General features: G+C 41.7%; 1 protein-coding gene across 1 annotated transcript in view; it reads right to left on the reverse strand.

The window, feature by feature from the left end:
- Nucleotides 1-7,196: 7,196 nt before the first annotated feature.
- Nucleotides 7,197-26,481, reverse strand: part of REPS2 (RALBP1 associated Eps domain containing 2) — a gene marked incomplete at its 5' end in the record, with an annotated part of 98,655 nt that continues 79,370 nt past the window's right edge. Inside the window, 5 exons of the mRNA XM_080612271.1 lie at nt 7,197-7,700; nt 9,745-9,850; nt 11,110-11,255; nt 13,716-13,799; nt 26,113-26,177. Of these exons, the coding sequence (XP_080468397.1) occupies nt 7,632-7,700; nt 9,745-9,850; nt 11,110-11,255; nt 13,716-13,799; nt 26,113-26,177 (470 nt within the window). The 3' untranslated portion in view covers nt 7,197-7,631. The remainder of the gene's footprint in view (nt 7,701-9,744; nt 9,851-11,109; nt 11,256-13,715; nt 13,800-26,112; nt 26,178-26,481) is intronic.

Genomic DNA, 26,481 nt, shown 5'->3' on the forward strand with positions numbered 1-26,481 from the left:
GAGTTGCTTTTCTGATGGTGGAGAATGGTGCCTCCCAACATGCCCCCCAGGAGAGCAACTTGTATTTGAAGTGCACACCTCCATCACCTAAGGTGATTACTTTGACAGGAAATTGCTGTGAGGACTCATTAATGAAACAGGAAGCCATTATTTCTCATTGAATATACAGTATCCTTTAGGAACAGCACGGAGCTATGAAACAAGATCCAGGTGAGATCATGTGCTGGCTTTTTTCTCTCAGATAAGAGGGTGAAAACCATAGTAAACAATGCACGTTCTGTGTCTGGCTGCTGAACACCAGTATCACTGGTTTAACACACCCTAAACATGTGACAGACAGCATGAACTACTGAATTCCTTAAGTGACCTTGGAGGAGAAGAGCTCATGTATCAAGTGGCAACCCTACATCCAAGCCTCCTGGTAGTGAGCAAAGCTTTTTTAAGCACAGTATTCTTCTGTGTGGGGTGAAGCAAGGTGAAAGGGGTATACTGCCTCCCTGCTACCTCAGAAGCACAATTACTTTCCTTGAGTCACCTTTTCCCTCCCTTGTGGTCCCACCAGAGCTGACACACTGCCTTCTCCTCTGCTTTCTTCCTTGCTGAGCTCTGCCTGCAATTTGTTGTCATGTCAGGGGGCTGCACACGCTATCACTGCTCCTTTACTGCTCTTCTCCATGGGCAAGAAGGGCCTGTGGCAGAGACCTTATCCATGTGTTTGCCAACTGTTACATCCAAATTTAATTGAAGACAACAGTACAGTGGTGCATAATTTGCCTACATGAACTACAAGGGAAGTAAATAAAATGACACTGGTTGTGCAAGCAGCCTAGCTAAGGGAAAAATCCCCTCTTCCTCCCTTCCTCCTTCCCCCCCTCCAATAAAAAAACAGACTAGATGTAATATACAGCCTTGGCCCTGTCTAGCCCATCACATTTCTGATACATAAAGCGTCCTCAAAATATCCGCAGGTAAGACATTCTTCCTACCCCATGCTATTTAACAATCAATAAACTTAAAACAATTCAGGATTTAATTGGGAATACTGATTAGGCATTTAGCAGGGGAACCTCTGGGACACAGCTAACATGCACCCCAAACCCTCAGCACTGAGGGAATACATGAGAGACTGCTGCAAGCTGACTTTACATACCCAAGGCCTCCTGCTTCAAGGAGCATTTGTTTGGGGACACACAGTGCACAAGGGGCTGGTGGAGGAGGTAGCGATGATACCATCAGGTGAAAGAGCTCTCACTCAGCTACAGACTATGGATACCCAGGGGGTTTGTTCACTCACTCAATAGTTTTCCTTTATTCTGCTTTGCCACAGAAGCAATGTAAGCATCCCAACTAAGCAGGAATGAAGCACTGTAACCTTAAAACCAGCAGAAGGATAAAAAAGGACTTCTGAAGCTTCTGTTTCTTTTCTTTCCCACTTACACACTAAGAACTTTTTTTTCCTAGGGCAGGAAGCTGGATCTTTTAATTTTTAAGAAGTGTATTTGTAACATAAATTTCAATATGGAGACCCAATCTAGATTTGCATGAAGACACCCCAGAGTACCATCTAATTGTAAAAACTAAGAATGGAGGAGCCATCTAAATCCATCCCATTACAGATGCAGAATAGGTCCCTACAGGATATTTACGAGTTTTTAATGCCTTGGCCTTGTGCCTCACATGCACCAGAGACATACTTTTAGGCCAATAAAACATCCATTGTCATGGCTTAATGCTGTAAGAATTAATTTATCACTAATTATTTTCTCTTCTAAAGCCCTGCTCTTTGGATAGCTGTGACATAATTCTTAAAAATCACACTAGTTGAAGAGCAGAAGTACACTGTCCCCTCCAGCTCCCTGCCCATGAAGGCCACCTATTCAAATGTTTCTCTTTTCCGAGTTTAATTTCAGCTCTTGCAGTTGACAAGGGGCCAGAAACACTGATCACAGGGGCGCTGGGGAGAATGGCTTTAGTCCTTTTCTGCTCCTGCCTGGGTACCCTCAGACCAAAGGTCTGCTGGAGGCTGCAAAAGACTTTGCCTGCATGGCTGTACCATCGAGGTTAGAAAAGGATGCACCCTCTTTGGGCTTCATTGAGAAGCTAAGTCTGAATGAAGACAAAGCGAGGTTTGAGAAAGTAAAGGTGAAGTTTTGACTTAACTGAAGCCTAAGGAAATATGATTTCACTTTAAATAAGTCTTTGTCTCGCTTGCACACAATCCCAACATAAGTGATTTCATCTTTCATAGTTGAAGGTCGGCCATTTCAATGGTGTATTTTTTCCACAGCGAGTCACAGTTTCTGCTCTCCTGGCAGATCTGCACAATCAACATACTAAATAAGCCACAAAAGCAAGGGAATTTGAAGTTATTGGATGCTTTTATTTTAATGTAGCACCCAGCTCCGTATCACATACATTTTCCAAAATTAGATGGGCATAGTAGAGAACACTCTGCATTTTGCAGCTTACCACGTGGACAGTCTGCAGCTGTGAAAACAAATTGCTTAAATCTGGTTATCTACTTTGTAAGTTAAAATTCAAATATATACTAGCCTCAGGGTATTTTTTCTTTTTAGATTAACAGTGATAATGCTTGCAATACGATTTTTCATATATAAAAAAAATCAGTAACAGAGTAAAACATGATGCATATGTTCATAGCACATTATCATGAAGATAACTGAAAAAAGCTTGAAAACACATCATCTCTTCTGGAAGGTACCACATCACTTCATTTTTTTCCCGAAAAAATACTTCCACTCTTTAGTCAATAAAATATGTAGCTTCATGAGCCTGTGTATTTTCTTGTCAAGAACTGTGTGTGCTGAAGGCCAAAGGGCTGATGGTCCTGGAAAACGGACACCCGTCATTCCGTGACTTGCAGCTTTTACAGTATCTCTTTCTTCCTGATCTGGAAGTTCAACTGAGAGGAAAGCAGCTTATGCACCACCAAAAAGCAATTTTCCTATCATGCCCATCCTAAATGCTTCCTGGGAGGGGTTCCAAGTCCTGGCCATCCCACTCGGGTCATTTTACTGTGCAAGTTGTCACCACCCCATGCTGGTTAGCCCAGGCAGTATCAAGCTGGGACTGTGTGGATGATAGCCAAACCAAGTTCCTCTCTCCAACGTGGATACAGAATTCCCAGCAGCAAAACTATTGCCACACACGTGAAAAGTGTCTGGAGATAATCTTTTGAGTTAAAAAGGATATTCACCAACTTACCAGTAACAGGGCTGAATCCACTAATCATTGACATTTTGCTATGTCACCAAAACTCTCTGGAAGACAGAACTGAGAGCTGTCTGGAAAGAGGTGGTAATGCTTCCACTGCATCCTACTATAAAATTAGTAACTAGGAGAGGGACATTGATCATTAAGGATTAATGTTTGTTCACAGGCAATTTGTTTAAAGGAATGCCTCTGAAATGAATGGAAGCTGCTTGCCTTGCTTAATTACCAGGTGATTATTTATATTTAAAGACTCAAATAAAAATGGCTTGATCTACAAAGGCAAACAGTCACTACACTTAGCTGGGCATTTTTCTTTTTTCACCATGGAATTACCATGTACTGAAACAAATATTTCATGGAAAGATACCAGGTGATATGAACATTAACAGATCCATAAAGAAATGCCTCATCAAAAGGAAGACATGTGAATGCACACTTACACACACACTGAGGAAGACCCTTATCTGTTCTGCCTAGTCTTGTCCTGCAGACAAAAATATTTAATTATCCAAACCAGAATAGCTGCAGTAAACTGAACATTTAGAAGGGGCCCCAGGTTCATGGTCAGTGCATTCCCTCAGATGCAGGGAAGCTGTGCTCCAGCTCATGCTCCCAGTTATCCTCTCTTGATGGGCATGTTTTGCCCTGCAGAAACCAGGTACCTACAGAAACCAGGAAGTGAGAATAGTTGAGATCTCACTTGTGGGAAGCTGCTGTCATTCCTTGGTCAGGCAGATCCTAGATACTGTCCTGGGTTAGGCATGCCGGGGCTTGAAGTTAATTGCTCTCCTACAGCTCAAGAAAGCCCTCTGAACAGTGGCAAACTGCTTGTGAAGTTCTCCCTTTCTGACCAGATGGTCCGTTTTGGTCTAAGAGGATCTCCCATCCAGCGTTTCAGAAGATAAAGGTTTCTGGAAGAAATGGTCATTTTGCTGTACCCACATTTTTCCAAAGGAAAAATATTTTTTGAGAGAATCTGTGAAATTGGATTCACACGTGAATTTTGACCAGCCAGGGTCTGTTCATAGTAGCCATGAGTGTGGCTGCATGGAGCAACTGCCAGAAGCACTGTCTATAGCTTCATAGTGCATTCCTCTCCCTCTCAAAATGCTAATAGCCTCTCAAAACCAGTCACACTTTCACATTTTGCATGGGTTATCATGAATGTTTAAGTACCGAGACATACAGAAGAGTTAACTTCCTGCATTGTATGTATAACCTACCAACATTTCTCCTTGAATATTGTGCTTTACTCTCTCTGTGAAGTAGTATATGATCATCATAGCCAATATTTCATCAAAGAGAATACAAATCAGCTCACTCTAGGCCTTGAAGCTGAGTGGGACATTTGAATGCAAAAATGCAGGAATATTTAAAATTTTTAATGTATTAAGTCCTGTGGTAGAATAACAACTGAGCAAATACTCCACTGTTGTCTAACCAGATATCCTAATTTCCAGTGGACAAAAAAAACCCTTAAGCCCCTGTATTATTTGAAGGGAGACATTTGAAAAAGACATATAAAGCAGACTTTCCCACTCTTCCTTTGAACAGCATCTATTCCATGAATAACACAAGTGAAACAAATGGGGGATTATTCTAAAGGATGTCCCTATGAAACATGAAAAAGTCCTCCACTGCCTTAAAAATGCAAGGTGCACAGTTCTTTGTAATAATGGAAAAGCTTTCCTTAAAAAAATCACCCATAAAAGAAAAAAACAAACGTGCCATATGATTTTTTCGTATTGAATAGTAGGGACTTATTAACCAAATGACAATGTAAGAGCTAGAAAGCAAACAGCGCAAGTGCTTAACCTCATTAAAGATGCAGGAATGAAGTGTGACCAGCAGGTCGAAGGAGGTAATCCTGCCCCTCTACTCTGCTCTCGTGAGACCTCACTTGGAGTATTGTGTGCAGTTCTGGTGTCCTCAACATAAAAAGGACATGGAACTGTTGGAACAAGTCCAGAGGAGGGCCACGAGGATGATCAGGGAACTGGAGCACCTCCCGTATGAAGATAGGCTGAGAAAGTTGGAGCTGTTCAGCCTGGAGAAGAGAAGGCTGCGTGGAGACCTCATAGCAGCCTTCCAGTATCTGAAGGGGGCCTATAAGGATGCTGAGGAGGGACTCTTCATTAGGGACTGTAGTGACAGGACAAGGGGTAATGGGTTCAGACTTAAACAGGGGAAGTTTAGGTTAGATATAAGGAAGAAATTCTTTACTGAGAAGGTGGTGAGGCACTGGAATGGGTTGCCCAAGGAAGTTGTAAATGCTCCATCCCTGGCGGTGTTCAAGGCCAGGTTGGATGGAGTCTTGGGTGGCACGGTTTAGTGTGGGGTATCCCTGCCCATGGCAGGGGGGTTGGAACGAGATGATCTTAAGATCCTTCCCAACCCCATCTATTCTATGATTCTATGACTGTTATGAAGATAGAAAATAAATGGTAACTTTTGAACAGTACCACTACTGATAAGAGGACAGCAGCTCTTTTGCAGCTTCCCAGAAAAGTCTGCAGTTCTCATATTCCGTCATAGACCAGGAATGACTGTCTGACCCCAGCTATGCAACAGCTGCACATAAGTCCCAAATCCAGATAAATGGTTGTTGCTTGTCGACATAGTAATGTTTAGTTGAATCAAAACCAACATGTTGCAAAACCAGATTTTTAGTAACAATTCTGCAAATGCTTATTTTCACCTTCAGACTTCTGGATTCACGTCCCACATCCATATTGCTTTCAGCAAGAGTAGGCTGTTTCCTCATCACTTTAAACATTCCCATTGATGTCTGTCTTATCTCTCAACAAAATGTTTAGCTGCTTTGTAGTCCTCTGATATCCCTCTGCAGCCATGCTATGATACACCCTGAAGGAAGGCTACCCAGTTACTTTAAACCCACTTCTCCTTCCTCTGAGCTCCAGAGCCATCCTGTTGCTTTCTCCCTTCAGCTTCACACCAGCCAACAGTAAAAACCTTTGCCATCATTTCTGCAAGGCAAACTTGTACACTTAAATCAGGCAGCGAACAACAGGACATGAAACACCTGCAGCATCACATTTAAGATGGGTAACAGGTAAGTGACATTCTTTTGCATTGAAGCACACATCATATCCATGGTGGGAGCAGGGCTGACATCATTATGTCTGAAGTCATCCCATCTAAGAGTACTGAGCCAGCTTCCATTGCCAGGACTGAGACCAAAGCCAAGGACGACTGCATCCATGGAAGAATCCCCATGGGATTCAGTTTGCCCTGGATCAGCTTAAAAAATAATCATTGCTTCTTCATTTAGAAAATAGATGGGTATTAGCAGCTTCACCCTATCAGTAGCATCTCCAGCGAGGTGCAAAAGAACCTTAATGAAATCCTGCTGTAGAAGGCAATTATTTCCATCACACATTTTATAACCTCATGTATAGCACTTTTGCTATCTTTCTTCTTTTGGAAATACAGTTCTTGTACACATCCTTAGAACAGATCAGCAACTATTAAGACAAAGCAGACTAATACAAACATACATACAATAGCTTTTGTAAAATGCCCCGAATGCATTTTTAACCTCGTTAGAAATACAGTTGGTTAAAAAAAAAAAAAAGAAAAAAGCTATAAATCAGTGATCTCTGACATGCTGAAACTATGCAGAGACACTGGCAGCTGCAAGCAAGTGATCAAACACTAGTGGAGAGGAAACAGTTATAGCTCAAAACCCACCTTTTTTTTTTTTTGTAATTACCAAAATAATTATATTTTTGTATTTTTCACTGTTCTCTCATATGATTTGAACTTATAAAATACAAGTTCTCTAACACTAAAATACATCCATGATTGCATAATAAACAGTACTAAGAAAATAATTATCTGACATGTGATTGCAGATAAAGACTCTATGTCTAGTGAGTTTTATTCCTGTAGCATATTAAACTCACAGGAATTCTACCATGATACAATCCTACAGGAATCAGTAGCATCCAATAGCCCACCTCAGAGAATGAGTTTTAAATGTAAGCAAGAATCCACGAACGCTGTACCTCTTAATGACCGGGGCAGGAGGTGCTCACAGAACATGTATAAATCAGGAATTCTTTACATAAATAAAATACTCTTAGGTTATTCATTTCAGTGATAAATTGCATTAACACGTTAGACTAGGAAGAGGGAGGAAAAAAGGCAAAGCATCCCTCCGCTCAGAAACATCCAGCAGTCAGATGTTTATTTTCTGTACCATCTTCACCTGCAAAGGCAATTGCGTGCTGTGGGGTGAAGGGAGACCCAACAAGCCGGTCGTCCCCACCGTCACCAGCTTGGCAGAAACCCTGCTCAGCCCCACCATGCTCTTCTTCTTGCGAGGCTGCTGGGACACGTGCTCTGCTCTTGCTGCTGCACAGCAGTGCGGGAAGTCACAAGACTGTGACAGGACGTAGCTGTTCCAGCTGCGTTTCCAAGGCAATTCGTTCCTTGTGAACCTCCTGCAGGAGGGAGAGATGTGCTGTAACTTCTCGGATGCTCACATGCGCCACTTCACTCAAGTGAAAAGCAGCCAGGCAAACCACTGGCACTGACTGGAGGCTTCAGGCTCTGTTGTGAAGTAATTCTTGTGGTCTCAAAACACTGTACCATTGCCACACAACCACTCTGCACAGCCATCTAGTGTCTCCTCCTTACAGTGAAGCAACACTTGTTTGGGCAATCATGGAGAGCAGCAGTCATTCAATACCTTGGGATGAGGGGAAGCTGGCCACAAATGGCTATTTTTACCAAAGAAAATCAGGTTATCTTGAAATCACATTTCCCTCAAAACTGCTTTCTGAGAATTTCTGGTTGACACAACTAATCTCTTTCCTTTTGGAAATGAATGAGACAGCCTTTCTAAGACGACACAGGTTTTGCAATCTACCTGTTTGACAGTTGTGGCAGGAAGATCATCTGCCTCAGTCAGAAACTAACTGTGAAGGCTTTGGGAATCAGTGATTTTTGGGAAAGCCTTTCCTGGTCTCAAGGCTGGCCCTGCACTGAGGGACATACATAAAAACAGCAAAGCCCTTCTCCATCAGAAAGCTTCCAGGCAGCAATACGACTTAAAGGACAAATACAGTTTTCTGCTCTCATGTGAATTTAGGCAAATCTCTGTCTTTCTGTGCCTCTTCTACGCTGCTGTAAAATACAGGTAACAGCATTGGCCTGCTTTGTGAAGGTCACAGAATTTAAGCATACTGAAGACAGTGCATGGAAGCAAGTAAGATCTGAGCCAAGGAATGATAGTAATGTGCTGTCATCAAAAGCTTTAATCTCCATGCTTATTTCAATTGCTGTCCTATATTTTGCTATGAGCTCAGTACAAAGCATCCACCCTGCTTCTTTTTTAGGAGATCCCTAAAAAGCAGTTAAAATATTATATTAAATGAAGTTGAATATGCAGTCAAACTTTCATAGCGACTGAACTGGGGGCTCACCTCTCTTTCCAATCAAGTGCCCATTCACAATATACAAGGAAGAAAAAGCTGTAGCTGATCAAAAACTAAAGTCTGTATCAGCCTTGAACTAAGACAACAGAAAAATAAGGACTGATATTTAAAAGAACACAGCCCCTTGAGAACAGTGTTCAGCTCTAGGGCCCACAACATAAGAAGCATGTGGACCTGCTGGAGTGAGTCCAGAGCAGGGCTACAAAGATGACCAGAGGGCTGGAGCACCTCTTTCTGTGAAGACAGGATGACAGAGGTGGGGTTGCTCAGCCTGGAGAAGAGAGGGCTCAGGGGAGACCTTAGAGCAGCTTTCCAGTGCCTAAAGGATGCTGGAGAGGGACTTTTTACAAGGACAAGGGGGAATGGCTTTAAAGTGAAAGTAGGTAGACTTTTATTAGATATTAGGAAGATGTTCTTCACTATTAGGGTGAGACACTGGCACAGGTTGCCCAGAGAAGCTGTGGCTGCCCCATCCCTGGCAGTGTTCCAGGTCAGGTTGGATGGGGCTTTGTTACAACCTAGTCTAGTGGAAGGTATCCCTGCCCATGGCAGGGGGATTGGAACTAGATGATCTTAAGGTCCTTTCCAACCTTAACTATTCTATGATTTGATGTTAAAAGAGAAATCAGCAGACATTAAGTATCAGTATTAGATGTTCATGTAACACACAGTTTAGGCAGTCCATGTATACCCAATGCCTTACTCCAGGAGACAGTTACATAGCACAACTGATCAGAAGACAAGAAAGCTACACTTGAGTTGCTCTCCTGCACTAGGTGACTCCATCATATTATGAATTTTTTCAGAAAGACAAAGTTCACCCTTTCAACTTACTCTAACTGCCAGTGGAGCTGCAGGCCCCTAGGCTAGCTATAACTTTTCCCAGAAAACCTCATCCAACCCACTCATACAGCACACTTATCCCCTTCCAGAAAGCAGGAAGTAACGCAGCAGGTCTCATCTGAAAGGATGAGCAACATTCTCTGCTGGAGTTGACACATAACTGATTGTAGAGAGCTTTGTCACCAATTTTCAGTGCATTCCTTACCTTCAGCTGCTGCTGGAGCTCACTGTTCAACCTGGCGAGCACAGCATTGGCTTCTTTGTTTTTTCGTATAGCAGTCTGAATAGCCCTTTTCTGCTTGGAAGACTGTCTGCCAGACAGATAAATACAAAATGTTTCAATTAAGAGTCTCAATAGTGGCCGATGCCAGAAGATCAGCCATCCATTTTGCATGTCTGTACTCTATACACACTGGACTACAGCTCTAGACACACTGGACTACACTTCAAAGACAAGGTACAAACTACAGACTGAAGAAAAGAAAAATGTAACACTGAAATGAATCAGGTAGACTATTTGAAAGTAAAATATAGGCTATAAGGTAATAAATGATAGGAAAAACAATTAAAAACAGGGCAATATATATCTGTGGTCATTTAAACATTTTAGGAAAGATATAGTGAAAGCAGGATTAAGTTGAAGTGTGAACAATGCTATTATCTTTCTTTGAACCACTAATGGAATATGCACTCCCTAAGCACAAAATAGCACTTTAAGAGCATTCTAGGAATCTTATTACTTATTCCAATCTCCAATTATGCAGCACAGATTCAGTCTACTGATAAACAGTTTGCTAAGGGCTGCTCAACTGATTTGGGCAGCTTGGTTTTGTTTCAGACTGAATCAGATGTCTTCACAAGCTTTCGGTGAAGATGGGCTATAATGTTTGCACACTTTCAGTTGAGGAAGATGTATAGATCCAATTGCTTCAAGTGCCTTCATTTGCCATTTGTACAGCCCCTTCTCCGCTGCCATTAAATAAATATATAGTGAAATACCTGCAAGTCTTTGTTGCTGACATCTTGAACAGCTATATTTATGAGAGCAAATAACACATGCTGTGGTTGGCAATCACTGTTTATCACAAGTGGTCTATGGCTCAGCTCATACCAGCGGCGAGCTCATTTCCAATCTGCCTTGCGATGAAATATCACAAAGATATGACCAACATCAAGCACTTTGTGACTCAGTTTCCTGGACATTTCTCTGGTTCTATCTATCCATATGAATGAGGAAAACTTCAGAAGATATGTGCGAGGAAAAACCGCACATCCACAGATCTAAAAGAGGTTGTGTGAGAGATGCTGGTTGAACAGCTAGGTTTGCTCTTCAGACATGTCTACCACATACAGAGGTAAAACACCTTTGAAGAGGCTATCAAATATTTCCAACTTAAACAGTCACCACAGACTTGGTTTGCGTTTGAGAAGACACATGTAGATGTCAGAGATCTGCATCTTGTGAAGCATTCTCAAAACCAGAACTATTAAGCAAAAAATCATGCAAAGAGCAAACCCGGCCATATCAGATCTCATGGTGTAGTTTGACGTGCTTGCTACAGGTTTTTACTTTTGGACTGGGAGGTGAGGCTTGACTGCTGGCACAGAAGAAGTCACATTTATAGTGAGAGAAAGCTCAGGGGTCTCCAGCCCCTGTGCCTCTGCCCGGAGCTTCCTGCGGGTGGGTTTGGAGGGCGGCTGAGCAAGAACAACCTCCTGCAAGGAAGAAACACATCAACATTAAGTCAGGCCATATGTGTCCCATCATTAGGCTGGGGAATACTTGTGACACAGAAATTGTTGACAGCTGGCCTAAGCTTTCATAATTTAAAGAGGTACAGAGCTTAATTCAGATTTAGTAATAGCCTCTCAGGTTTCTGACTTCGAAAAAGGAACAATAACTTCTGCAACCCCTTAATGAATGAAACGATTATACTGGTGTTTTGTCTTCATTTAGATGACAGGCCTTTCAGAACTGGATTGTATAGCTCTGTGTGCAACTTATTACCTCGCCCATACAGCATGGAGACTCTGCCTTCTCCCCTCCTCTCTTACATGAAGCAACACTAACAACAGCTTAGGAAGACAAATGTATAAAATTATCCATGCAAAATTAACATGCTGGAAGTGTAGAAAGCCAGTTATTTCTCTTGATAAGTTACATCAAAGAAATAGTCTTGTTTCTAGGTAAAAGAAAGTGTCTTGGATTTTTAACAGTTTAGTAGTAAGAAGTATTTTCATTATTTTAAATTAAGACATCCTTTCTTTTGCAATGAGAAGCAGTTTTAATGCCTTATGTATGTTTTAAATCTGATATAAATATATCCTTTCCAGTGCATTCTATTATTAGCACTCTTTTACAAGGAATATAACTATTACTGCCCCATTTCATGAATGAGAAAGCTAAGACTTAAAAGGATGAAGTGACTTGACAAAGGTGTCAGTCACAGATCAGAGACCAAATTTTATTATCACTTCAAGAGTGCACGTTTTACTGGGCCAGACTTTCTTCCTTACGTATGTTAATTTAAGAAAAAAAAGAAAAAGAAAAAGGAAGCATTTAATGACTTAGCAATCATAAGGAGAAAAAAAAAACAACAAAAAAAACAACACTGTAGCAAGCAGCCTCACTCAGCAGAAGAGACTACTATGAGTGATACAGAATGAAACCAACATAAGACCATCAATAATGAGTATTAGAGGGATTACAATTATTAGAGGAAGTAGAATTATAAAGAAGCAAGGGATTTCAACATTAAAAACCAGTTCTGCCATTATTGGAAAAATATAAAAATACTATTAGATCTTTTGATCAGGATGTCAGCATACCAGCACTGCACAGATCTCAGAGAATATAATACTCTGAAATCCTACGCATATGTGCAGCTCCTGCAAACAGGAAAATACATACCATGTATTGCAAGTGAGGAACTTGCATATGCCTTCTACAACTATACACTGATAGATGCCAAATACATTACACCAGTCTATCATAAACTGCCAAAAACCTAAAAAAACCATAGGATAAGTCCCTCTTCCATTTCAAATGCATTATTGGAAGAAATACCTAAAAGATCCAATACCTAAAAGCAGAATCCTCCACAAGAGCTCTCTGGCTGGCCGCTGTTGCAGCAGCCTCTGGAAGGTGGGTCAGCACTAAGCCAACAACCTGCCTCCTAAGCCTCACAGGCTGGGGCTTCTCTGTATTTATGGATCCAGATGGGGTGAGGGCAAGCGTGAAGTAGGTGGACCACAAGTATTTCTTTTCCCTAGCCGGGCTGCAAAGCAAGGCAAGGAAGAAGTAGGGCCAGGCTAAAAGTAGCATGCAGTGAGGACAAACGGGTCAAGGATGCTGCTCGGAAAGCCCTATCATATATAAACAATTACACTGGACATTTGTCTGTGCTCCCCATTAGGGTAAGAAGTGCGATAACTCTGCCTGGTCAAAGTACATACTACATACAACACCTGCCAATGTTTCCCGGTTGGGCTGAGCAAAGGTCTTGCAGGTGCTTCCTGGCTGCCAGAGAGGAGAGGATCTGAGGGCAGATCTGTCAAAACCTGTTCTGCCTGTGACTGGAACATTCCTTCTGGGTGGAAAGCGGCAGTGGGATTGTGCCAAGAGTGGGAAAATGCTCACAGGCCACTCTATCCCTAAGCAAGGCCCTTTGAAGACCGTCACTGCAATTTATACAAATGTTACATTCATACAAAAACATACTAGAAACCGCACATCTTGAGCAAATCTCTCCCAGTCTATGCACATTTAGTGACAGATCCTGACCTCTAGCAAACAGGTGTGTTTACATCAAACCCAAATCCTCAGTAACTGGAAGCAAGAAGTGCATCACAAGCGAGATGGGGGTCGAGCACAATCAAACTCTTTATTTTCTTCCCTAAGGCTCCACAAGTCCCTATTGATTTGAAACAAATGGCGAGCTGCCTCTCTTAAAGCACGTGCATCAGTGTGCATGTAACGAGAGCTTTCTTAATGATTTATCTGAGCTGATGTCACACGCGAACCCAGCTCTCTCTCGCGCCTTGACCTCCAGAGAAGGTAAACATGTAAAATTTGTAACCCCAACCCTCTGTTTAATTGCTTTAAAACTTGAAAAAAAACACATTTGTTGATGAAGACAAACCACTCCACAATGGTACAATGCATTCAGGTCTCACCTTTTTTGCTGAACTGTTTTCTTCTGCCTGCACCGGAGGTCTATTCATCTGAGGATGTAATTCAACCTCAGATGGTTGCTCTGTCTGCAACAACAAGTCAGTCATTGCTACACCCAGAAAATGACTAGCAGTCACATACGATAAAGTCAATGAAAGGAAACATTATACACAAAAGAAAAGTTACTTTAACAATTCAGCAGCAGGGGAAATGGATTTAGGGTGACAGCTGAATGGATGACATATGTATTTTGCAGATTTTTAATGAAATGGTTTTCTTGTGTTTTACAGTGCTAGAAAACAAGAGAAAAGTTTTTCTGTGAAAAAACATGTCTCCGTAAATGACCTAATACCCAGAATTTCTTCTAGAGTTACCCTTATGGTCTAAATAATCAGAGAAGAAGAGCTAGATAAAAGCTAGAAAGATCTTGGATGTGCCCTTTCACCTTATTATCTCCTGACAGTGATGAAAATTCATTGCAGTAAGCCTCTGCCTTTGAAGTTTGCAAGTCTAGAGTGAGAAAGTTGGAATTATACCAAAAAAATCCCAGGAAAGTTTCTGAAAACACAAGTCATAAAAGAAGCCAAATAAGTTTTCCCTCCTTCCCTCTCACCTTTCAAACAGAAACTGAGCTGTATGCTCACCACACAGGTCTACGCTTCTGCAAAACAGAATACGCTCCCACCAGCATATCTGACCGAGCAGCAAATTAAAACACAGGGTTAATCCCTTGCTTTGCCTCTCCTGAAATGTTTCCACATCTTTCCACGTCCTTCACCAGGCCAGGCACAGCACATAAGCTAAGTGAGAACTGGCAGGATTTGGAGCTGCCTGCCCCTGGGTGTGCAGCAGCAAATGTATAAACACTGTGTGGCTGTTTTCTGTCCAGAAGGGATGAGCTGGCTCTCCAAGAGGGGCAAGGCAGGCAGGACCAGGAGTCTGAGGGCACCCGGCACTGGCAGACTTCTCCTCTTTCCCAACTTCTGCCAAGTTGGAGCCACACTGACAGCAGCCTCCAGGCAACCCGCCGTACTGCTCCCTCCTCAAAAAAGGCACGTTTCTACAGAGGTGAAAGCCTGCATTTAAAACCAAGCTCAGGGTAAAGCACAAACTTTTAAGGGGCCAGGATTACCCAGGGCTTAACCATAAGGCAAACAAAAATGACAGAAAGCACAGAATTTGGTGTACTTAAACAGGAGTAAGAACTGTACAGTAAGATGCAGGGGAAACATGGTTCTGTCAGGTTACTGCTGCCTCCAACCATATGGCATTGAACATGTGCACAGAGGAGGGAGATTTGAGATCTTTTTTAAAGACACATATGTAATTCCTTGGGAGAGGAGGAAAAGGTTTCAGCTGACAAGATTTCTCTCTCCCCCTTTTTAAGTACGCTATATCTGTAGTGTTATGTGATGGCTAGAAAAATAAAACCTCACCCTGTAATTTCCAATATTTTAATATGAATATCCTAAATATTTGGATTTTAATAACTATTGGATACTGAAATTTGAATTCTGGAAAGCTTTTCATGGGTTGAAGTAGTGCTCCTGTAACTAGATTTCTGGTACAAACAGGACAGTGAGATGGAAAAAGCAATCTTTTTTTTTCTGTCTACAAAAATCAAAGACCTTTAAAAGTCCATTTAATGCAACAGAGCATTTCTTTATCAGCAAGCTGAATAGCCCACAATCTCCCCTATTTCTACATCCACTTTTTATGTATTTGAAAGAAATGAAGGCTCTAAGCACTGTAACAGTAGCCTGACAAAGTCCACAGGGTTTTCATGAATGATTTGGGGATAGGAAAGCTCAAATACCCAACAGAGCCACACAATAAATTTGGGCCCAAACAACATCACTTTGACAAATCATTCATTTAGAGACAGCAAGAGTAAACACAGTCTTTCAGAGAGCCACATAATATACATATTATAAACCCCTCATGGCATAGCTTTGCTGCACAACACAAAGTAGTAACAGAGGAATACGAGAACCAGCTCTTAATGACCTTTCTTGGACAGCGAGCACTAGATACCCCCCCTAACCTGGGCAGGCGGGCAGTTTCTGGTGCTCACGCTCTTGTCGGAATCTACACTACACCTTTGCATGAAAAGCAAGAATATATCAACTTATTTCACAGAATTAAAAAGAATGGAGACCAACCCCATGTTATTTGCATATAGACAAAATGCAGTTTTTCAAGAACCAATGTGTTCTAACAGTGTAGAAGTAACTAAATATCATGGCACTCTACAGTGTCAATTGCAAACAAGCAGGAAAATTGAAATGACTGTAAGGTAAAGCACCTAGAGAAGAAAAACAAAAACAACTCACAAACTTTTGCAGGAACATCCACATTCTTCCCCCCTCCTTTTTGTTTTTGTTTTTGTTTTTTTTTTATGGTCTCATTGCAGGAGAATACTGTTTTGAACTGAAGGGAATAGAAGAGGAGGGGGAGGGACGGAGGGACACATAAACTTTATGTGGAAGCAAATACAAATCAGAGTGCTGATGCCAAAAAGGGTAAGATTTCAAAATTTCCAACAGCTTGACATCACTGTTCCTACTGATGCAAGACATGTCTTTCCACTAGCTGGGTGCTGTGATGTGGCTGTCAGCCTAACAGCTGTGGCAACCACTGTGCTGCAGGGCTGCGGTACACGTTGCCAGGACATGAGGATGGCAAAGCTCAGCAGCCAGCCGGGCAGGGGATGGCTGGACCAGGCAAGTGGCAAAAATAAATAAGTAGTTACATTAAAAAAAAAAATAAAAAAAAAAAAAGGAAAATAAACCCAAAAAACAACTAGTTCTGGTGATGCAGCTCATGCATAATGAATAAAACCAAGTGACTGCCATGTCCCTAAAGTGCCACCTAGTGGCATGTGCGACAGGCCATTTCTGAGCTCTCTGCTTAGAGGAGAATACAAAAAACCCGCTGTCTGCATTATTCAGAGTCTGCAGACTGAGCCTGGTCGGCAAGGTGGGCAGACAGCTGGGCTGGACACAGTTAAGCTTCTGCTCTTTGGAGTCTCCTTTCCCCGTCATGCAGAGGCCAGGTCTACACATTAATGATCAGCCATCAGAGCTACAAGTTCTCCTCTACGAAAAATCTTCATTCTTCAGTGCGACATGCCTGAAGACGGACAGGCATTTAACCCAGGCAAAAGTCTTTTGATTGCGACATACATCAATGCAAAAAAAGGTTTGCTCATTCAGCTAACCCAACAAGTCCTCCAGCCAAGGCCTTAGAAGCTTTACAAACACGCTTGCAAGTTTATGTCTCCCCACATTGGCCCCACACAGATTTTTAAAAGAAAAATAGCTCCTGCTTTTAATTTTGGTAGAGATTCTTCACAGATTGCCTTTCCTTCACTGACTTGGATGTGGGATGAAAACAAGTCCCTGTGGTCTTCTGGTCATGGACACAGTGAGACTGGCCAAAGGATACTCCAGTCTGATCTCCTACAGTAGAGTGTAAGAAAAAGGTAATCCATCAGGAGCAGCCGAGTTGGGTTCCCTTCAGTTCTGCATTGTTTTTATACCATGCTTAGTAAAGTATCTGGGCAACTCATTTCTCATTCAGAAACTCAGCAATTAACTGTCTCCTTCAATCACAGCAATGTCTTATAATTTTTCCACATCTTTGATGCTTCTCACCATTATATTAGAGTTAAAAAATCCTCACCACTGGTTTATAAAACTGAAAGGTTATAAAGCATGCAATATGGTCTTCTGGAAGAAAATTCAGTTATAGTAGTGTAAAAGTGCTTCAATGGAAGTTTCTCACTCATGTCCACAGAACTGAGCAAACTACTGGTATAGAAGTGCTGCTGTGCTGGTGGGTATGGCTGGGTCCATATCCAAGGTTTGCGGTAGATAGGCAAAGAATATCCTCCTGTCCATGTGCACTATCAGCAGGGCAAAAAATGAGTCTGAAGACCAGGACTAAGAGTATCTTAATTTTAGGGAGAGTAAGGGACCACAGAAAAGAGCAAGACAGTGTCCTATTCCAAACCTCCTGAAGATCTTCTCGTTGCAAACACATAAGTCCAGTTATTAACAGGCAGTATCTCCTTTTTCCCTACTGCAGTCTTGTATTTTCTAGGAATAGCCATACCCTCCTCATTCTTCCAGGCAGAAGATAAAACTAGCCAACAAAGTTTCTGTACATCTGCTAAGGCCAGACACCAACCTGTGACCTACAGCCAATGGTAAGCATTTGTCGTGGTTTAAACCCAGCCACACAGCTTGTTCACTCACTCCCCCCCTTCCTCCGCCAGCTCCTGGACGGATGGGAAGGAGAATCAAAAGAATGTAACTCCCACGGGTTGAGATAAGAACAGTCCAGTAACTAAGGTGTAACACAAATCACTGCTGGTACCACCAATAATAATAATGATAAAGGAAATAACAAGGGAAGAGAATACAACACCTCATGACCTGTCGACCGATACCTCGCCCCCATCCAGCAGTGAACTCGCCCTTCCGGGTAATTCCCAGTTACATCCTGGGCATGACATGCTGTGGTATGGAATACCTCTTTGGCTAGTTTGGGTCAGGTGTCCTGTCTCTGCTTCCTCCCGGCTTCCCCTCCTCCCTGGCAGAGCATGAAACTCACAAAGTCCTTGGTCAGGGTAAACATGACTTAGCAACAACTGAAAATATTGGTGTTATCAGCGCTGTTCCGAGGCTGAAAGTCAAAACCACAGCACTGCACCAGCTACTAAGAAGGAGAAAAAATGACTGCTACTGCTGAACCCAGGACAGCATTATGAGAGGTAACTCCTCATCGTTAAGGAGAGTATGAGGAAATTGCAAATGCTCATTATTTCATCGCATGACCTTTGACCATCATCCCCTCACCGTATTGTGACAATAATTAACAGTACCTTTTTAAAAGAATACGTAATTCTCACTTAAGCACAAAGTGCTTTGAAAGCCTCAGATGAAAGATTTTCATAACTGTAAGAGAGCACATTACCTTAACAACTGGTTCTCCACTTACGTTTCCAGTTCTTCTGCTTTGCAATGCTGGATTATATGTAGATTTCACATACACTTTTCAAGACAATCTGTCAGTGATCTTCCAGAACAGAAGCTACATGGAACTTTCATATTTCTGTTACCTAAGAGCCTTTTCTCAAGAGGTGAAGTATACATTCAATCTTCCCCCCCAGTTCAATCTCGCCCATACTTATGCTCCAGGCCAACTTTACACATGGAAATAGTCCCATTGTAGTCAATGGTACTACTCACAGAAATGAAATTGTCCCTGTGCATTCATTGGAATAGCCTATAATCATTGACTATACAATGCCACTGCTTAGCTTTGCAAAAAAAGTATTGAGAACAGCTTATCTGCAAGAAAAAGGAGGATACCAAATATTCTTAATGCTCAGTATGTGTCCACTGCAATCTTCTATCATCTCTACACAAGTTCTTTTATGAGGTATTTTGCTCCTTCCTAAACATTCATATTTTTGCACTAAATGACAATTCCTAAGAAGTCAAGATGTCTCAATTCCAGTTTCTGTGAGTCTTGTGCATCCCACACTGAATCATCAATTCTTTTTATTGCTTGTTTCAGAAACTGAAAATGGCAAGATGGAAAGAAAACCCATAGGGATGCAAATGCAACAAGCTGCCAGGGTCTTAGTGTGCTGCCTGCTTTCTCAGCTCTGTGGAGCCCTAAAGTTTTGATAAGCGTTTTCTTTCCCCGAGCTATCTGAGGGCTGGTGATAAGATTGAGGAAAGAGGCAGTAAATACAAACAAATTGCTGCAAAGTACAGCCCATTTGCAGGGAAAGAATAGGACCCAGATGGAAGCATTAACAATCTGTTTTAATACTCTGCTTCCACAAAACCGGATTAACGTAAGCTAGAAAGGGGTATGTGCATTCCACTTGAGATACAGGCATTGGATTCTTAGCTTTTGTTGTTGTTGTTGTTACAATAAATGTGAAGCCAAATTCAAAAATTGTTATAACACATTTTAATTAAGGTACTCGGCCCTTCTACTCTCCCAGAAACCTCTTCAGAAACGATTTTATGGCATCCATCAACTACTCCCCAAATTCAATTTTAACTGTGCTACTTTCTACCACTTCTTAAACTGTAATTCATATTGTCTGGCTGGTGTAGATTTAATATATAATTTACATGAGAGGAAGATAATCCACTTGTACTATATTAAAGTGGCAGATGGCAAAATCTTTCATGTTATAGAAGACTTTCAGTTTTATTACAGTTACAGGCTTCTTCAGTACTTGCTGCATTGATTATACTACGTATGTTACTCTGCAGCCAAGACCACGGAGATGATCAAAAAACTCTCTCTCTTCTTGCACAGTGGTTGTGAATGCAAGATAAGAAAGCATTCGTTTGGTTTTATATAAAATGGTTGTCCAGTAGAATACCACCATGTATACAAATAGCATGCTGCCAAAAGCAGATTCTTCATACTTTTTGTTCTGTAATTTTTATTTCTATTACAAAAAAGTTCCTTCCTGTAAAACTCCAGGTGTCCTGCCAGTACTTGAAATTCCTCACATAATTTTACAGAATAAGACAGTGCCTCAGCTGGATGAATATTTTCTCCAAACAACCTCGTAACTGAGAGAGCTGGGCTTGTTCAGCCTGGATAACAGCATGTTCTGGGGAGACCTCAGTGCAGCCTTCCAATACCTAAAGGGGGCTACAAGAAATCTGGAGAGGGACTTTTCACAAGAGCATGTAGTGATAGGACAAGGGGGAATGGCTTTAAACTGCAAGAGGGGAGATGTAGATTAGATATGAGGAAGAAATTCTTCACTATGAGGGTGATGAGACACTGGACCAGGTTGTCCAGAGAAGCTGCGGCTGCCCCATCCCTGGCACTGTTCTAGGCCAGGTTGGACGGGGCTTTGAGCAACCTGGTCTAGTGGAAGGTGCCCCTGCCCACGGCACAGGGGTTGGAACCAGATGATCTCTAAGGTCCCTTCCAATCCAAACCTATGATTCTGTGATAACAGAGACAGCAAGCCCTACCCTCATCCTCCATGTATCTCAGCTTTACACAGACATTGGTGGTGGGGAAGCAGCCAGATCAGCTCCCAGCACAGAGCCTACAGGTGGCCTCTCAGAAGGCCATGAGGTCCCAGCAGGACAGACAGGAGCCCTTCCCCACCTCTCAGCCTCAGTGCTGCAGATCAGCATGGGCATGTGTAATCAAAAATGACAGACCCAGACTGAGCATACCCCATGCTTGTGGCTCTCAGTGGATTCAGCAGAACTTGGAGCCATGTTAGTGAAGACAACTTTTTGAACTGGGTCCCAGTTTCCACTTGCAATTCTGGATGATGAATGGCCAAAAATCTTCACGGAATTTTGAAGTATCAAGTAACATTTGGAGAGCAGAACATTCAATATGTTAAAACGAATAATATCTTTGCTTTTCAAAAACACCAGGTGCCTGCGACTGGGCAGGGTGACCCACCCATCATCCCTCACAGCACTTGGTTTCCATGATGACTTCACCAAATCCATAACATGTAATGGTAACAATCACCACTAAACTGACAACCTAATTCTGAGCTCATGTAACACAGTGAGATTTTAATCTTCAGAGCTGCACTGTACTCAGGATACCTCAATTTGATAATGTTAACAGCTGCCTACCTACTTCACTCCACTTGAACACTTTGCCTTCACTCATAATTTTTTCAGTGCCTGTCAAAACTGCCAGCATAGAACCAGTAGGAAAACCAGGTCCCAAAGTCTCCAGAAATAAAAGTCCAGAACAAACCAGTATGAGTTTACAGAATCAACAGGCTTAAAATTTAGATACTGGGAAAAGAGACTAGGAACATAAATTTTTTTCAGCCAAGATACACAGAGTTTTTTTCCAGTCACACTGTTTTCAAATGCCCTTACACAGCACAGGCAGGTCTGAAGATACGCCTTCATTATTGCACAGGAAGGTAGTGAAATAGAGTGATTCAAATAAAGGAGTGTTGATCTAATTGGGCAATGTTGCAGATAGTGAGCTGATGTTGGATAAAATCCTAAAGTTATATTTGCTCTTCAGTGTTCATCCATAATTCCTATTAACATAAATATGCTACTAAATCTACCAGAGTAAGCAGCTGTGGTAAACAACTCCTATAGGCTTAAAAGCCAACAGTAATAAAGTATTACTTTGTTTTCCATTTAAAAAAATAAACAACAGAGGCTTAAATGAGATGTGTGTACACATTTGATTCCAGTGGAATGTTATTCATGAGCACCCAAATTTATTTCCTATCTGGAATCTGTGTCACTGTGAATTAGCTACATAGCTATTGCCTTCCTATTGTGATTCTTACCACCTCCAAGTTACGCAAATATTCTGTGTACAGCCCTGGATCTGCACAAAAGTTTGGAGGCCATCTTTATGCCATTTCTTCTTGATGACTTCGGTTTACTGTCAAGTTAGGAACACGGGATCAGGAAAAATTACCTGAGCCTCTGAATTCAGTCCTCTACAAGCCCAGAGAAAAAAACCTGTAGGTATTTCAACAAGCTACAGGTTATCTGTTCTGTATACCATCACTCAGGCTCAGGGGATGATACAAACCCCCCTAAAAACTTTTTAAAAGCCCCCAAAATTAAAAAAGAGTGGAAAAGCCATAACTATAGCATGCCATGGGAAGTGAGAGAGTTAAACCATTGCCACTGTCCAAAGTCTGTACAACAGCTTGCAGCATGTTAAATATTTATGGTCCAAAGAAACAGGGAAACTAATGGAGAGAAAATTATCCTTAAATCCAAGCAGCTACTGCAGACTTGCTAAGTGTGAGATGTGCTATTAGGGATTACAGGTGTCAGCAAAGTTACATAGGCATATACACAGTAATAAAACACTTCAAAATGATGTATTATCCCAAACAAAACTCTCGTCTTTGTATAAACCTGTTTCCATACATAATCTTTTCAAGTGCACTTTATAGGATTTAGGCAAATCTTGAATTGCTTACTTTTCTTAATAGGAAAGCAACATGAACTGACAATACTAATAAAGCATTCCATACTGCATTTCACAATATCTTATTGGAAACATCATATGGACTAGAACTGGGGTTAAAAGATCATAAATTGGAGATAATGGGGTATCCACATTACAGAAACTTGTCTTTTGCCCATCTTTATGTATTCAATTTATTTACAATCACCATAAGGACCTCAGACGAAAGCACCACTGCATCACAGAAATGTCTCGTGAAAGCTCTGAGGAAAACCTGGGTACGGTTTGTGGACTGATACAAAGTTGATACAATGCTGACTTTAGCAATGGAGAAAAATCCCAAGGAGATTGAGCTACCATAGCCTTTTAGAGGCCACCAAGAACAGGAAAAGAAAATGCAAAGTTAATCCACCAACTCTAAAACCCATCGTAGAGGTAAGAAGAGATGCAGCCACATCTGTAAAGGTGTCTACCCACCAGAGGTGTGGAACAGCACAGGCTGACCACCCAGCAACCCAGCACAGAGAAGCCAGCCCCACTGCTATTTCCCCATGAACCAGCCGTATCCTCACAGGATCCCAAAACCCGAGCCTCCCACAGTAAGCCTGGGCACTCACTGAGCTCTGGAGTCAAGGGCACAGCAGTATTAGCTCCAAGATTTTCCTTGTACTATGCTTACCCAGCGATACAGTCCTCCGCCCTCATTCAGCTGACTGTGCTATGGAGGCAGAGTTGGACACAGACATAATTTAAGCAGTTTGTGATGTGACTAGAGACATTTGGCACACTCTGAATAAGCAGTGTTTCAGTAACTTACCAAGCTTGATTACCTTGGAAGTTCTGACAGGAAAAATAATGTTTTCCTAAAGGCTGAAGCAAATTCCACTAAAACCAACATCAACCCAGGACCAAAGTCAAGATGCCATTTCTATGTTGCTATTGATTAAGCTCACAGGAGGACTTCTGCTCCACTGAAATGTAATACCTACGCCTTGGTACCTCTCTTTTACACACTTTGGCCTTTACATCCCACGAGGCCTTTAATCTCACTCTAAAGAGCCAACTGGTTCAAGCTGCTTCCCAGCCATCCATAGAAAACTGCAGTCCTCAGAAGAAATTATTTCCCTCTCCTCCTCCTCCATCAACTGATTTCCAAAGCTGAGCCAAAATAATCACACCATGAGCACACTTATATGGTGCACAGCCACCTGAAATATATGTGGGATTCGCTTCATTTACAAGCTACATTTGTCATTCGCACTGCTTAACTGCAGGCACATAGCAAAATGATATGGCAATAAAATAGGATTTTCAATAACATTGCTGAAAAATAAGTTAAACCAGGAATTTAAGAAGAGTTTGGTAAACTCTGAAACAGGAAAAGCTGAAGGTACAGTTTCAGCATCATGGCTTTTCTTCAGTTCTTCATCCTGCCTCAGTTTTGAAAGCAGATTCCTCCCTTCAACTTCTTCATGCTCTTTAAATCCAGGGCCTCACTGGACTAATGTAATCCATATGCTCACTTTTGCTTACATCCTATTCGTAAGGGTCAGCTCAGCTGAATTATGACCCCATCACACATACTTCCCTACTGCCTGTTACCTTTATCACAGAAAAGCACGCTTGGAGATAAAATAAGCAATGTGATGAGCATGGTTTATTATGCTTTCAAGAACCAGCTTTATGTACATTTTTGCTAGATGTCAGAACAAGAATATTTTTATGAGATATTTGATATCTTTAAAAAGCATCAGAAATAAATTGAATAAATGTAAGTGATGCATGTAAGCAAAGCATCAGCTATATATTCATTAGTGAGTAGGCACAGAAGCCACTCTTTATTTTTTTTCTTTTCTTTCATAAACCAGATATTTGTTTTGGAGAGGACTGGATCAAGAATTTCACATAAGAATCTTCTTGTGTTTATCAGTTTAAAAAGAGCCTATAATCTGCATGGGCCCAGTGTAGGATGAGCTTCAGTATTTTGGTTCAGTATTTTCTGGCAGGGAAGCTGCCGGACATGCATAAATAAACTAACATTTCTCCTCACTGCCCTGCTAAGGAAACACAAATCTATCTTAGTACAAGAACACTAACAAACAGCAGAACCTTGCTTGAAAACAGTGGGTTTACTCCCCCAAGAACAGGATTTGTTATATTCAACATCGCTTTTCCCAATAGCAGCAAGAGGGCTTGCACTGCACAGAGTTGGTGTGCTGTGGCAAGCCCAAGCAGTGACAGGAGGGCCAGTGTGGGCTGCAGCAACAGCTGCTGCAGGCACAAGGCAGGGAGGCAGCCTGTTGTGGGATCAGGAGAAGCCAAAGGGAAACACTGTTCTCTATAAAGTGTTACAGAAAGCAGGAATGTGATAGGTGAGACAAGGAGCATGTGGTATTAGCAGTATGGCTAATGCCCTACCAACTTGGGGGAAGCATGCAAGCTCAAAACAGAATGCTCTACAGTCCTCAAGGTAGAAACCAGCTGCACTCAAGATGCTAAAAAAGGATGTGGAGAGGAAAAGAGCAACCAGCTGCTGGTGGAGCTCAGGATGACAACGAGCCTTTTATCATCTCTACTGTAAGCACTGTGCCATAGGAGTTCAACAGCAGACTCTTAAGAGCAGATCCAAAACTCAAGTGACGAATGTTTCTGGCCCATGGATGGTGTCTCACTAAGTTGTTATCTGTAATAGGCAGTTAGCTCCCCTATGGCCTTGTTTTCTATTATTATACTTCATCTAAAGGAGTAATACATGAAGCATACTTCTGCCTAAGACTTTAGAGAGCCAAGAACATAAAAAGAACAAGACATCGATCCTCCATCATTTCCTAAAACCTGAAGAATCTGGATTCAGATACACATGATTTAGTCACTTTGCATTGTGCTGTGGTTGTGTCATGTTCTAAAAGCAAACAAACAAAAACTCATCCAAAAGCAAACCAACAGCACACCACTAATGGTTTGAAACTTGGTAACATCATTGACATTGCATACACTTCCTTTCAGCGTTACTTTTTACACCCATAAGTGAAATAAACTGTCATATGCTGCAGCTCCCATAGCAGATGCCCTCTGAGCAGCTGAAGCTTGAGAAGCAAATAGCAGGTATCAAGGCCATGCCTTTCTGGCATAAAACTCTTAGTAGACTAGCATTAGTGCCCTTTAATTTACAGTTTTGTGCAGTGGGTGCATGTCAGCTCCACTACAAAGAGATGTAATTAGTGTGTAATTTCACACAGTAACACACCGGCCTAGAAAGACCGATGAAGAACACATATGGAACTGAAGAGCAGACTGCAGATGTGCATTAACTTGGAAGCAAGAATAACTGCCATACCCAACTCAACTTGTGCTAACCACTGCAACAGTAACATAAGTAAGTGAATAACACACAAAGTATTATTTGTCCTTTGTCCATACCTGAGACACAGAAGGTCGAGGAGGCAGTGCAGGCGGTGGTGGGGGCAGCCAGCCAGACCTCACAGCTGAACAGTAAGACAAGAAGAAAAAAAAATAAAAATAAACCCCACATTAATTCTAAATAAAACCAGAATTAATTTCCATGCTAATCAGTAGTGAAGAGGCCATATTCAACATTTTAATAACAGAAACCAAACTTTATTGAGCTAAACCTTGTTTGAAATGACTTCCTGAGTAGTTGAATGAGTAGTGACTTAATTGCTGTAAAAACCCACAATGTTACGGTAAAACAGCAGAGATGGAAGTCAGTAAGCTGCAAAAGCTGTCACTAAAGCAATCCAATTCTAGTTAAAAAAAACCAAACAGAAA

Source organism: Psittacula echo (genome assembly GCF_963264785.1).
Source record: "Psittacula echo genome assembly, chromosome: 3".
In the NCBI taxonomy this organism is placed as follows: domain Eukaryota; kingdom Metazoa; phylum Chordata; class Aves; order Psittaciformes; family Psittacidae; genus Psittacula; species Psittacula echo.